Here is a 15,158-nt window from a genome sequence, read left to right as displayed (position 1 = left end):
CCTGCTCCCATAGCATTGCATTAGCAAGAGCTTTTACAAATCACTAGCACTTAGAAAAGGCTGCTAAAATTGTTCTGCACACTATATAAGTCTGCATATTTCTCCATGGCCCTCCCCCAGTGGCGTAGCAATAGGGGATGCAGAGGTTGCACCCGCGCCGTGGCCCCTTGGCCAGTGGGGCCCTCCTTCATGCATCTTGTTAGCTTTTCATTGGTGCTATGCTTGTAATGAACACCGCTACATGTGTATTACATAGTGGTAATCCTTAACAAACTGTTTCCTTACTCTAAATACACCTCTCTGACACTGCAGCTGTTCTTGATAGGTTTTGGGTATCCATATCAATAGAGTGCTTGGGGTCCCATGTAAAACTTGCACTGGGTCCCAAGCTCCTTAGTTATGTCACTGCCCTTGTTTTTCTGGAAAATTGTAAAATACTTCTAAAAAATAAAGAAAAGGCGGTACTTATCCGTTAGCCGGGCGCATCCTCTAGGTGGCGACAAAACTCCACCAGAGTTACATCTTTCCCTACTATCTATGTCGGCCTGGAGGAGGAATAGTAATTAGCGCCACCTGCCGGATGCGCCCGGCTAACGATAAGTACCAAAAAGGCTGCTAGTGGGTTTGAGCTCTTAGTGGCTGTTAACGCAATGCATGTTGCAGTGTGCAATAATACCGCGTGTGAGCTCATTGCCCATAGAATTGTATAGTCACTAAGGGCTGGAGTACACAGAGCGGCTTTTTGAGCGTTTCTGCAGCTGCTTGCGGCTGCGGATACGCTTGGGTAATGCATTTCAATAGGGGTGTGCACACCACAGCGGGAGGCGTTTTGCAGAAACGAATCCTCCCGAGGTGAGGCATTTTTTGGATTGTGGAGGCGTTTCTGCATCAATGTTAAGTATAGGAAAAACGCAAACCGCTCTGAAAAACGGCAGATCAGAGCGGTTTGCCAGGCGGTTTTGTTACAGAAGCTGTTCAGTAACAGCTTTACTGTAACAATATATGAAATTTACTACACTGAAATCCGCTGCAGCAATCCGCAAACGCTAGCAAAACGCCTCAGAAAAATAAAAAAAAGCCTTGGTACTTATCCGTTAGCCGGGCGCATCCGGCAGGTGGCGCTAATTACTATTCCCCCTCCAGGCCGACATGGATAGTAGGGAAAGATGTAACTCAGGTGGAGTTTTGTCGCCACCTAGAGGATGCGCCCGGCTAACGGATAAGTACCAAAGCCTTTAAAAATCTGCTAGCGGGTTTTGGTGTGCACCAGGCCTGAGTGCATATGGAGTACTATTGCACAATGCAATGCAAATATTAGGCTCTTATTCAATTCCCTTTTCTCCTACATTTTATCTTCGGTGATATTTTCACACCTTATCAATAAATGCCTTTTAAGCCACCATCAAGCAAGAAAATACTTTTTGGTACTCTTTCAATTGCAGAGTGCTGAAACTGTATTTAAAACAGAAGATGAAAAATGAGCTACTAGGAGAAAACTAGTGAATTGAATAAGGGCCACAGTGTGAATGAGCCCTTATCCCCAAGGTTAGTTTCACACTGGGGCATTGCAATAGCATGCAATGTAACGCACGCAGAGAAACTAATCAGTGTGCACCTTCATTGACATTCACATTGTGCATGTCAACATGTGTGCCTCTAGTAATGCACTGCATCATTAGGGCTCATTCACACTACTAATGGTGTGTACACACTTGAAAGATAAATGAAAGATATCAGACCAATTTTTTTCAGATCTGCAGATCTGAAAATCCATCCTGGTGGATCTGATCTGCAGATGAATGTCTGTTAAACAAGGTGTGTATGAGGATCTGCAGATATCATAGACTATGAATGCATTTTGCAGGAATGGATCTTTTGCAGGAACAGATCTTTTGCAGATAATGATCTTTTGAATGTGTACAGCATCTTTGTGTGCAGCATCCTGCAAAGATTTTTATCTGATGGGGAGTTCAGCACAATAGAATATACTGTGTAGGTGTGGCTCTCATACTACATGGAAGGGGGTAAAATTGGTCTGATATCTTTCATTTATCTTTCAAGTGTGTATGTAGCATTAGTGCTTTGAAATGCATTAAAATGCATGACTAGAATCTCATGAATTGGTCAATGATTTTTTTTGTGCATTTTCACACATTTTTTTTAAGTTTCTATGTGTTTTACTGCATTGTCAAACCACTGTGAAGAGGGAAAGGAGACTAGTTGATTCAGCTGGGCTTATCTGCTTAGTCCATGTGCTGAAACTCACATAGCATACATTTCTGAGTTTTAATCACTCCCGACAAGTTGAAATGCACTGCAACTCACTGTTGTAGTGTAAATGTTCACATGAAAGGCTATGGACTATAAGGTTAGCATGTTTAAGGAAGGGCCTGTCTCCTCTCGTCAGTTTTTCTCTGCATCAGTTTTTCGGAATGAGTTGTCTGACAGTGCTCAGTGCTGCATTGCTGACAATTGTTTTTCTGCATTTGAAAAATGCATTCAAGTGTGAACTAGCCCATTGACTAACATTAATTGTAGTTTTCCTGTGCAGAAAATGCAAAGAAAAATTGACGAGTAGAGACAGGAACTAGGGGTACATGCAACTCCCAGCACCGAGCTCGCTGAGAACCTCAGCGAGTTCTATTGCAGATTTGAGAATCCAGCAAGGTCCCCAGAGCCTCCGGCCACCTCCTCTGACTTAGAACCCCCACATCCAAGCCCACCCCCCCTTGAGGTGCATGAGGATGACGTCAGGAAACACCTGTCAGGGATTAATGCAAGGAAAGCCTCAGGCCCAGATGGAGTGTCACCAGCCTGTCTGAAAACCTGCGCACAGCAGCTTGCTCCCATTCTCTCATCCATCTTCACCAAGTCCATCCAGGAAGGCAGGGTCCCTGCTTGCTTCAAGAGGTCCACAATCATCCCGGTCCCCAAAAAACAGGGCGTCTCAGACCTCAACAATTTCAGGCCGGTGGCTCTCACCTCGGTCATCACGAAAGCCTTTGAAAGGTTGGTTTTGCCTTTCCTCAAGCAATCGACCGAATCCCTGCTGGACCCGTTTCAGTTTGCATATAGAGCAAACCGGTCTACTGACGACGCCATAAATATCTGCCTGGAGCTTGTAAATGAACACCTGGACAGACCTGACTCATACGCCAGGATCCTTCTACTCGACTTTAGCTCGGCGTTTAACACCATCAGCCCCCTAATACTTCAAGAAAATCTTGCTGCCCTCGGAGTCCACCCCACCCTCCGCCTCTGGATCACGGACTTCCTAAGTAATAGATCCCAGGCCGTCAAGCTGGACACTATCATCTTCCAACCAAGGACCACCAATACAGGGGCCCCCCAAGGTTGCGTACTGTCGCCGTTCCTATTCTCCCTATACACTAACAATTGCAGGTCCACCGCAGACTCCGTCAAAGTCCTCAAGTTCGCTGACGACACCACCATCGTTGGCCTCATCTCTGGAAATGATGAGCAGGAGTATCGCCACCAGATTGATAGAATTTGCTACTGGTGTAGGGAGAACGGGCTGGTCCTGAACACTACAAAAACAGTTGAGATGATTGTAGATTTTAGGAAACGCGCCACCACCCCACCCCCGATCAGCATTGACGGCACGGTAGTTGAGAACGTCCCCTGTGCACGCCTCCTTGGCACGACAATCTCTAAGGACCTGACGTGGAAAGCCAACACTACCTCAACCCAGAAAAAAGCCCAGCAGAGGCTATTTTTCCTACGCCAACTAAAGAAGTTCGGTATGGCCCGCGAGCTTCTGACGAGCTTCTACACTGCCACAATTGAATCTGTCCTTTGCTCCTCCATCCTGGTCTGGTATGCTGGATCCTCCGCCAGCGACAGACACAAACTGCAGAGGGTCATCAGATCAGCGGAGAGAATCATCGGGAAACCACTCCCCTCTCTCGCCCAGATCTTCAACTCTAGACTGCGCTCCAGAGCTCAAAAAATCGCTAATGACCCGTCCCACCCAGGTTTCCGCTTCTTTAGTAAGCTCCCCCTAGGCCGGAGATTCCGATCCATCTACACCAGGACCACTAGACACAGGAACAGTTTCTTCCCCTCAGCCGTGAATTATCTGAACTCTTAGATCCCTCCTCATCCTACCACGACAAGTGGTATCTAGTAGCACCCTGCCTGACATGGCTGCACACTTCATATATACGTGTTCAAATGTGTTCAAACGCTGTAACTGTACCCTTTATATTGTCTGTCTGCTTACATATATGTATCGTTATGTCCTGCTTGTTCTCACCTAGCCCTGTACTTGCCAAACCCAATTCCGGGCACGGCCCAGTCGTGCTTGGCGAAATAAAAGATTCTGATTCTGATTCTGATTCTACATTCACACTGAATGAGTTGCTGTCTGACATATGTTTCCCTATGGCCAATTCACATTATATGTGTTTTAATTGAAAGCTTTTCACAATGCACTGCTATGGAACAACTGATCAGTTATAACGCATCCGTTTTTCAGTGTGAATGAGTCCTAACGCACACTATGCGCAGTGCGTCACAACTCACTGCAACACACATAGGGCTTGATTCACTAAACCCATATCATGGCCGTTTTCTAGTGCATTTTTGCGTTTGTGCACAATCGTGAAATTTCACATGAAAACGTCAATTTACACAAAAATTCAAGTTTTTGCACTAAACTTCACGTTTTCGCGTGAAAATTCGCGACCGCGTGCAAAAGTGAAAATGCACACAAAAACGGCTGCGATATGAGTTATCACGGTTTAGTGAATCAAGCACATAGTGTGAATGAGCCTTAGGCCCGGTTCACACTTGCGGTTTTGCAAAAACCGCACCGGATGTCCGGACCGCACCGGAGCCGGATCGGACCTGAACCGTACGGTTCCTGTCCGGATCCGGTCCGGTTGCATACGGTTTCCGTGCGGTATGAACACGGTTGCGGTCCGGATCCGGATTCTTAAAGAGATAACAACCTGTATAAAAACAAAAAAAAATGTTGGGGTCTGGGAGGTCAGCAGAAGGGGGACCTGTGGAATCAGGCCCTCCGCTGTTTAGCACTCACCTCCACCTCCAACATGCTGCCAACATCTCCAGCTCGTGCTGCTCCACTCCAAAATGGTTGCCCATGTGTCCCCGATACAATATCGCCGCAACAATCCTCATAGGAAGTGGGGTAGAACATCCGGATTTTTTGCCAGTGTGTTGTGCGCTCTCCGGTTCTCATTGGTTTCCATTGGCCGGATGGTGCAGTCCGGCTCCGCCCCGGATACGGCTGCCGGAGGAGCCGGACCAAAAAATAGCGCATGTTGGAACGGACACCGGAGTCCGGATCCGGTCCGGCTCCGGTCCGGACGAAACGGACACATGTGAACCCTGGCATAGACTTACATTGCTATGCCGTGCGTCCGTTTCGTCCGGCCAGCATTCGGTGCAGCTCCGGCACGGCTATTCCGGATAGCCACCGCTAATGTGAACCGGGCCTTAGACCTCGTTAGTTTCTGAGTCACACCTGAAACAACCTAGTCAGCATAGTCAGTGACTTATACATTTTAGAGGCAGAAGATCATCGCAACAGCCATGTAAGTCATATGCTTTAAATCTGACTAAAGATGGCAGCCTCCATATCCCTCACTCCACATTGTCTTGAATATTCCATGCAGGATACTTTGACTGCCATAACATTACACTAAGCGATGACTATTGTGAACATTTTTTTTAAATGTTTACATTTAAAATATATGTGCTGCATATTTATAAAGTATGCATTTGTCCCAACTTTAATTGCCCTACAAGTTGCTTATTTCCTATGCTGTTGTCACTCAAGGCCTGTACCAACTACACAATTTTTACCACAATTTCTGCATGACCTGCGATTTCCGCAGTCTTGCGACATGGGTACAGATGTGTGATTACCTGATCGACGGTTGGCAGTGCGTTGGGCTAATGACCGTCACAATAGATCTGACCTTTAACTTCTTAGGGACCGACGCAGTACAAATCTACATCGGGCAAGGGGAGCTGCGGTTCTGACCGGACGTAAACTCTACGTCCCATTCACCGCACGCCCCCGCCCGTCCCCACCGCTCTGCCCCCCGCCGCAATGTGCTGCCCTGCCGCCTCTATGACGGCAGAGCACTGTGAGCACTGTGAGCCGGGCAGGAGCCGTTTTCATTGGCTCCTGGCCCTGTCATTACTGTAAGCCAATTACTGTAATACTGTATTACTGTAAGCCAGGGTCAGGAGCCAATGAAAGCGGCTCCTGACCGGCGCACAGCGCTCTGCCGTCATAGAGGCGGCAGAGAGAGCAGCCTACGGCGGGGACAGAGCAGCAGTGACCGGCGGGAGCGTCGGATTATTGCGGCAATTCATTGGTATGCGGCGTTTTAGCATACCAGCAGCCTCTGGTCCTTAAGGGGGCAGAGGCTGCTGGTACCGAAGTGGTTAAGATCCCTGCCGACTCCCACGCAAAGTACCATGTGTACCAGTAAACTCTTTTGTATTGGCACTTGATGCCGCATGTTCTTTAACTGTATCAGAGGGTTTCTCTAACAAACTTACTGGCAATCTACATGGATGCTGAAAAAAACTGTAAGGATAATGTGGAAAAACATTGTATGTACAAATACATTTCAGCCATAGGGACGCGATAGTCACGTCCCTGCAGCTTGGGGTGTTGTGCAGGTGATCATGTGGGCGAATGCCCGTGATCATGATGTTGCCGGGAGCAAGGGAGATTGGCTGCAGGGGACAAAAGTCCCCTGAGCCAATCCATTCTCGTCCGCCGAGAATAAACACGTTTTTTGTTCAAAAACAGTGTTTATTCTTAAATAGAGCAGCCATGCTTCCAGCTGCAACTGATTTCCACTGCTTATGGCCACTGATTGTTAGATTTATCAATGGGAACAAAGTTCCCATTCAGCAGGCCACTGTGATCGCAGCCATCCATTGATGCCTGCGTCACGTCCCTAGTTACAATGTAGCAACAATGTTGCTTCCTATATCGTACATATTGTACGTGAATTGGAAGCGCTCAATGGGGACATCTTGTGGCCGAACAGTAAAATTACTCCTACTGTGTTTAAGGTATAAAAATGCATAATATGTTTGTCAAGAGGGCATATTATTATTAATTTATTGGCCAAAAATGTGTGATGGATGTAAAACTGAAAAAATGCACCTTTATTTCCAAATAAAATATTGTCACCATAAATTATACTAGGGATATAATTTTAACGTTACAATAACCAGGACTAATGGGCAAATAAAATGTGTGGATTTTAATTATGGTGGCATGTAGTATTTTAAAACTATAATGGCTGAAAAATCAAGGTATAGATTATTTATTTGTGATAAGTAGTGATAAAGTTATTGTGGAATGAAAGGGAGGACCACTGAAATGTGAAAATTCCTCTCGTCCATAAGGTTAAAAATACCCGTGGGCTGAAATGGTTAAAGCCTGAAATGGTTAAATGGTTAAAGCCTCCATTATACGACACCAAAACGGATTGGCTGAGGCCAGATAAGTGTAGTTTTTGGTTGCTTGACAGCTTACTTACCATAAACTCTGTATTAATGTTGAAATACAGTAATTAAAGAGTACATGAGCCGAAGCTCGAATACAAAATTATATACCTACCTAAAGAGAGGGAAGCCTCAGGATCCTTTTGAGGTTTCCCTCCCCGCTCTGCTGTCCCCCGTCGATGAGCGCGGCCCCCAAGAAGATTAGCGACAAGGCATTGTTGCTAATCAAATTGGGGCTGCATAGCTCTTCTTCCTCCAGCGTGGCTGCACAATAGCTGACAGAGCCTGCCCACGCATGCACAGTAAGCTGGAGTTAAGGGCTTTGTGGTAATGTGCATGCGCGGACTGGCTCACGCGGCTATACTTCAGAAAGAGGAGCTGCCCTGCGCCGATGTGGAGGGGGGCTGTGCTTAGCAACGGAGGGCAACAGAGTAGCGAGGGAAGCTTCAATAGGATCCTGAGGCTCCCCTCTCTTAAAGCAAACCTGAACTGAAAATTAAAAATTAACCTAAACATACACACATCATACTTTCCTCCCGTGTAATCTCCTCATTAATATTTTTCTCCTCTCCTGCGTCCTGTTTGTTCACTGTGATCAGTGGAATCCTCCGTCCTCCATGCAGAAAATGGACATTACTTAACAGCTTTCTGGTCAGCACACTGTTAAACTGTAATATTGCCCACTTGAGCTGTAGAGAAGCATGGACATTACTTTGCTCATCAGTTGTCCTTTCAGTTATAACTGGCAGCAACTGATATATAACTTGCAGCAACTGATATTTCAGTTTTAACAAAATCTAGAATGGAATCATTGTAAGAAGAAAATGGTGAGCTTCTGACAGGAACTGATGGCGAGGTAAGTATGTAATATTCATTTGCAGGTTCACTTTAACCACTTCGGGACCGGCCGCCTAACCCCCCTTAAGGACCAGGGCATTTTGCGGTGGAGGGGGGTGCGTGAGTTTGGGGGGGTCGGGCGGCCGGATCCCGTCTGTGGTGTGCTTGGCAGTGTCCCCCCCCATGTTGGTTAGGTGTCCCCCCTGTGTGCAGCAGCCATCACTTACCTTCCAGGCTCCAGCGATGAGCCGCACGGGACCCACTTCTCCGGCCGGCATCTCCGCTCCAAATGACGCTCAGGTCGGGTCGCGGCTTGATGACGTCATCAAGCCGGGACCCGGCACTGACGTCATACGGAGCAGAGATGCCGGCCAGAGCAGAGGGGGGCGCCGATCGTCGCTGGAACGGCAGGGAGGTGAGTGGATCCTCTTCTTTTCCCCCTGCCGCCACCGCTGTCAAAGTGATCACTACGATCCGACGGCGATCGTAGTGATCACGTGATCAGCAGCCATACGCGATGGCTGCCGATCACTGAGGGGAGATGCCAGCTGTCATATGACAGCTTAATCTCCCCCTCCGGGTGACACGATCGCGTCGGGAGTGGTTCTTTAGCGTGGATGTTGAATTAACGTCCGGTCAGAACGGTACCACCACCTGCCGGATGTGGATTCAACCTGCGGCGGTCCCCAATAGGTTAAGGTAAGTATCTGATTTTGAGGCTCGGGACCACTTTAAGAACAAATTAGAACAAAGGACAGACTTGATTTAATATAACACCGGTTTATTACTGTATAAACTAGAGTAAAAGTAGATTTATGCATCCTGCGACGCCAAGATTTTTTTTCTGGTTGCTTGACGCTCATGGTTAACTCAGTTCTGGGCAGCAGGGGTTTTACTGTAAATAATTTATACATCTTTGTCCGCTACGCAGATTTATTGATTGCAATTTACTTGCACTAATATGTTTCTACTTTCTTAAGAATTTGTCTATAACCCTTAATTGTTTTGTGTTCTGACAGAAAGATCATTTGTGCACCGGAAGACTTTAGAGGAAAACATACAGCAACAGCATCGTCTGGAGAACGAAAAGGTTAACAAAGGAAATTATATTTCAAAACAAATCATTAACTTAAGTGCCGAAAATAATCATTTTCCTACGTTGGCTTGGAAAGCAAAATTATGAACGCCCATTGTGAGATGGAAATCTAAGGAACATTCTGACATTATCGATGAAACTATAGTGGTTATCAAAGAGTTTTTAAGGAGGGCTTTGAATACCCACCGAATAAAGAACATAATACCGAGCCGGAATAGAGGATTTCAATATAATCCTGTTTAAGAATGCCTGTGGAAATGTTGGCATGAGTTCCTTAGAGAACAGAATATAACACACTGAAATTTCTCCAGCATTGTTCTGCCCTCTGTGCTCTGCTTTGGAAAAGTTATTGTTGAAGTTCTCATTCCAGAGGAAAGCAACTTTATCTACAGTAAAAATAAAGTCTATTTTTTCCATATTTGGGTGGGGAAAGTGATTACGGAGGTCAAGTTCACTTATCAGTCATGGCGTTTGCTGATCTATTGGAAAAAACTGGAGGCATGGGACGGTTCCAGATCATACAAGTGGCATTACTATGCATTCCCATATTGTTGATGGCCAGCCACAACCTTCTACAGAACTTTAGTGCTGCAATCCCCAGGCACAAATGCAAAATAAATGACACTGAAGCTCTTAACATCACTATTATGGAGCATGGGTGGGAAGGGGTCCTAATACCACTGGACAACTTAGGACATCCTGAGCCATGTCTAGAGTTTGTTGAAATACAGTGGAGAAGGGCGGATTCCAATACTTCATGGTACAACAACAATACAGATGCAGAAACAAGATCCTGCACCAATGGTTGGGAGTATGACCGGGATGAGTTCAGCTCAACCATTATCACTGATGTAAGTGAATAGCTGATATAGTCCTTAACCTAAGGTAAAGTTATAACCAAGCAATGCCATGTTTATGTCACTAAACTGATATTTCAGTTGGGATGTTGGAAGGTATCAGAGGCAGTGCTTGTGTGTTCTCTGCTCAGTGGGTCTTTATACAGAGCCACGAGATGTTACCCCCTTCTCCATGAAGTCATTTTCAGAATTCAGTTAAGACAGATAAATGTTGCTGGTTGGGAAGTCAATCTGCAGACTTCTGTTCAAATGGTGCTCTGACCTTTTGTTTCTGGCGGATAAATAAAAACTATCAGAGGCTTCACATCTATTGAGTGCTTACTGTTTGCATGCAATAGCAGAGGTTGACACATACGATTGGTTTGTCTATGTTTGGTCATACATAGCTATGCATGTTTATGGCTAAGCAGGTGAAAAGTAATGTTCCTTGCCCAGGTTACATTTTCATGCCATGCTGAAGACAAATTAGGCTTAATTTACACAGGTTTTCTCAGGTAGTAGATCATAGGGCATACATAAGTGATCCATCCAACCTACTCTGGAATTGTTAGAAAACCTGCCTGATATAAAGTAATAGATTGCATTTATTGCCTGGGTGTTATCATTCCATAGTATATGTTCTTTAAAAGTTAGTCAATGAGTGTGCGCTGCTGCGGCAATGTGAATACACACCCAGAAATACCTGGACAGTTGTCCTGGATTTGTTATTGCAGCTGCACAATTCACTAGTCTTACAGCAGTCTTCATGTGATATGACCAAGGTTGAGGAGGCAAACATCTGTCTTAACAGCAGAATTTGTAATACTGTAAACCGTTACCAGGTTTCCAAACCACCTATGACACTCTAAATATCAGAAACAAACACCTCCCCATACCTACAAGGGGAGCAGCTGCTGGAACCATAGGGGAGCCCAAAGCTTCAGGGGACCTCGGTTACTCTATTTCCTTCTGATCCTATGCTCACCATCTTCAATCCTGCTGCCTGCCTCTTCTCAGTGACCCAGTGCTTGTTATGCGTAAAGAAGAAGCAGCAGGATGGAGACGGGGAGCATGGACGGAACAGCGCACCTGGACAGGTGAGCTGCAATCCTACCAAAAACAGTTCAGGGGCCCTGGGGAGCACAAGTTGAGAGGAGACACAGGAAAGTCCAACAGTGCTGGGGGGGGGGGGGGGGGTGGCAGCATTCCACAGCGGTCCTGGGGCATTCCCTTAATGGTAGTGCTGGCCCTTCCTCTAAATTGGGTGTTTTGGACACACCTGTTATATAACCCCTCCCCTAGCAGACTGCCCTCCAGGCTGTGGTGGTCCCTGGAGGGAGGAGGGGGAAATGAATGTGAATTTTAAGGGGGGGGGGGGGGGGTCATTAAAAAATTTCTGGGGAGTCCTCTGATTTGTAGGCATTCATCTGTCTGTAAATATACACATTGCTATTTGATGTGGTGTATCTTTATCAATATATTTTGAATGGGACCTCACATCACCATGGAGAAAATGTTGTCAGGAGTTGGGAGTTGAACTGAGCAACTACTTTTGCTCAGTGCTTTTAAAAATACAACCATGAGAATCCCCCATGGGGAGATGGACTAGTCCAAAATCTCAGATTTTTACAACCGATTATAAGTGACAGCAACACAGGAAATAAATAAATCTATAGTGCATTTTACTTTTGAATACATGTACATTTTAAACATATGCATACACATGCATTTTACATTTTACAATTATTTGCAATCATTGTCTTTTAAAGGGAACCTGAGCTGAGAGGGATATGGCGGATGCCATATTTATTTCCTTTTAAACAATACTAGTTGCCTGGCAATCCTGCTGATCACTTTGGCTACAGTAGTATCTGAATCACACACTTTTGAAAAAAGCACACTACTAATCCCATTAGACTTCAGTTTAGAAACCTAATTTCTGCATGCTTGTTCAGGGGCTGTGGCTAAATGTAATAAGGGGCAGAGGCTCAGCAAGTCAGCCGGGCAATTTGTATTGCTTAAAAGTAAATAAATATGGCAGCCTCCATATCCCTTTCAGTGCAGGTGTCCTTTAAGGTGACCCTTCAGTGAACTTGGGTGATATAAAATGAGCAGTGAGGCCACATCATTAGGTTGTGACAGGGCTATAGTGGAAGAAAGAAGACAGAATTGTGCACTAGTGCAGCCGAGTGCCATGGGACTGTTGATCAGATAGGTCACACCTCACAGTCAGCTGCACTGCCAGATGGCCCATATGTCAAAGGTTATATGACTCTCTCACCTATAAAAAATGTGGCCTTAAAGCGGACCCAAACCAAAAAAATGTTTTAATACAAAATATTTAGTTGCACCACTCTGACACATACAAAGATAAATAAACACTCCTTCAAGCCTATGATCATTTCAGTGCATGCTTTTCACCCTTCTCTTTTCATAACTAGGGTTATACTGGGGGCAGCCATTAGCAATTCCTCCATTGCCGAACACCATCTACTCCACCAGTTTGCCGGAAAAGTCCTGGCAATTTGAAAGGAAGGGAGGGATTCCTCCAATAAATGTAAAATATTTTATATTTGTCATCATGCAGCTGAAAAAAGGCTGCTATTTATTATTATATTTTAGAAAATAGATTTTATTTCTGAAATCTTGTATTTTTAATTTGGGTCCACTTTAACAGAATCTTTGGTGGAGGTGTCTGTTGTTGAAGGATGGTGGGTGAGATGTTTCCCAACCCCTTCAACACCATAGGGTCCTTGGTTTTCACAGTAATTACACCTCTGATTGCATCTAACAGGTTTGTAGAATAAAAAATGTTATTAAAAATGACTTAAAATGTATTTCTGATTCAGAACAAAAATCAAATTAAAGTTCATGGAGTACACCTATAAGGTTATACATGTATACCGGATTGGCAATGTGCATGGTTACTTGTCAATCCATGTACGTTGTTGAAAAGATTCCTCCGCACACCTTCCGTAAGGTAAAATCAAATCCTTTTATTAAATCATCATAAAAATAGCAAAAAGTAAGGCAGCATAGGAGCATCCATGTACGTTGTTGTCAGTTGCAGCATCCTATGTTTACTGTTGTCTGTCTTCAGTGCAGTGAGTGGAAAAATTGTATCTGGCAGGACTTAACATAGAATCAGTCAACATTTGTATGTGCTGTGTGAACCTAGCCTTACAGTAAAGCCTTCCTTGTCTGCCTGAGCTGGCCGAATTGTCATTCAATTAAATTATTTTTTGAAACCTCAGGCTTGGAAGCCCCACAAAGCCTACCAATATCCTGCTTGTCTTCAGTGGTGAAAACAGTATCCCTTAATTTGCTTTTAAAATGATTAGTAATAGCTCAAGCAGGAAGTAAAGTAGCTCTCTTTATCAACACTGATCCTAAAATCACCCATACACTACTTTAATAGATTGGATGTTAGGTCCAATAAAATCATAACCTCTGACAAAAAAAACCTATAAAAATTCAGGCCCTCTCCTTCAATGTTCAGCCATTTTATCGATAAAACATTGATCGGATCAGACCATTCTTTCTGCAGTCAAACTGGTGGCAGTGTGTGGGGATGATGATTAGCTTTAGGGCCTATTTCCACTGGGTGCTGCACCTGTACCTGTTTCCGAATCAGATGTGGCACCTGTGCTGCTGCGAAGCTGCAGTTGAATTGCTATAGCTGTGCCATGTACAGCTATAGGGATTTCAGATGCGGCCTTCAGAAAACTGCAGCCGGCGCTATTTTTTTGAGCCTCAAGCAATTGTGGCTGCAGCCTATTGGTTTCATTCAAAATCATGTGTGGAAAACAGCCACGATTTGTGGATAGTGGAAACAGGTCCTTATAGGTTTCTTATCGTGTAGGGGAGTACAAAACAAGCAGCAGCAGCATTGCAAATTATATTAAACCTGATTTTTACTGCAGTCTGAACTAATATCACGTTACTAGGAAACAATAAACATCAGGAAAAAAATCATTTGAATACCTGATCTAATGGTGTATGGCCACCTTTAACTTCTACACAGGAAACAAGCAGAAGAACTTAAAGAGACTCTGTAACAAAAATTTCATCCTGTTTTCTACCATCCTACAAGTTACTAAACCTATTCTAATGTGATCTGGCTTACTGCAGCACTTTCTACTATCACAATCTCTGTAATAAATCAATGTATCTTTCCCCTGTCTGACTTGTCGCCCTGTGTCTGGAAAGCTGCCAAGTTCTTCAGTGTTGTAGTTCTGTGATGCATGCCCCCCTCCAGGCCCCTCTATGCACACTGCCTGTGTGTTATTTAGATTAGGGCAGCTTCTCTCTGCTCTCTTATCTTTTACAAGCTGGATAAATCGTCCTGTGAGCTGGCTGGGCTTTCACATACTGAGGAATTACAGACAAGGGCAGAGCTACTTGTCACTCTTCAGTGGATGAGAGCTGCAGGGGGAAAGAAACTCACAAATGATCTCTTGAGATTCAAAAGGAAGGCTGTATACAGCCTGCTTGTGTATGGATGTATTTTCTATGTGTGGACATACTGTACATCAACCTACTTCCTGTTTTGGTAGCCATTTTGTTTGTTTATAAACAAACTTTTTAAAACTGTTTTTGAACACTTTTAATGCGGCGGGAAGCGGCGAAATTGTGACAGAGGGGAATAGGAGATGTCCCCTAACGCACTGGTATGTTTACTTTCATGCGATTTTAACAATACAGATTCTCTCTAATAAAAGAGCAAAGCCTCTCCCTCACAGTCAATACAATTCAATGGTGAATGAAAGTTTCAGTTTGACATGATATACAGTATTCATGTGCCTTGCTTGTACCATGTTAAACCTACATCTATCTCCAGCTAGACTACATTTGCTATTGACTTGTAT

General features: G+C 44.6%; 1 protein-coding gene across 1 annotated transcript in view; it reads left to right on the top strand.

Moving 5' to 3' along the window:
* The window catches only part of LOC137538751 (solute carrier family 22 member 6-A-like), a 115,630-nt gene that overhangs the window by 31,264 nt on the left and 69,208 nt on the right, over positions 1-15,158 (top strand). The window contains exon 2 of the mRNA XM_068261064.1: positions 9,378-10,305. Coding sequence (XP_068117165.1) covers positions 9,919-10,305 — 387 coding nt within the window. The 5' untranslated portion in view covers positions 9,378-9,918. The remainder of the gene's footprint in view (positions 1-9,377; positions 10,306-15,158) is intronic.

This window comes from Hyperolius riggenbachi, chromosome 11, assembly GCF_040937935.1.
Source record: "Hyperolius riggenbachi isolate aHypRig1 chromosome 11, aHypRig1.pri, whole genome shotgun sequence".
NCBI lineage: Eukaryota > Metazoa > Chordata > Amphibia > Anura > Hyperoliidae > Hyperolius > Hyperolius riggenbachi.
The sequence above is the reverse complement of the archived record's forward strand: the minus strand, read 5'-3'. Positions and strand labels throughout refer to the sequence as shown.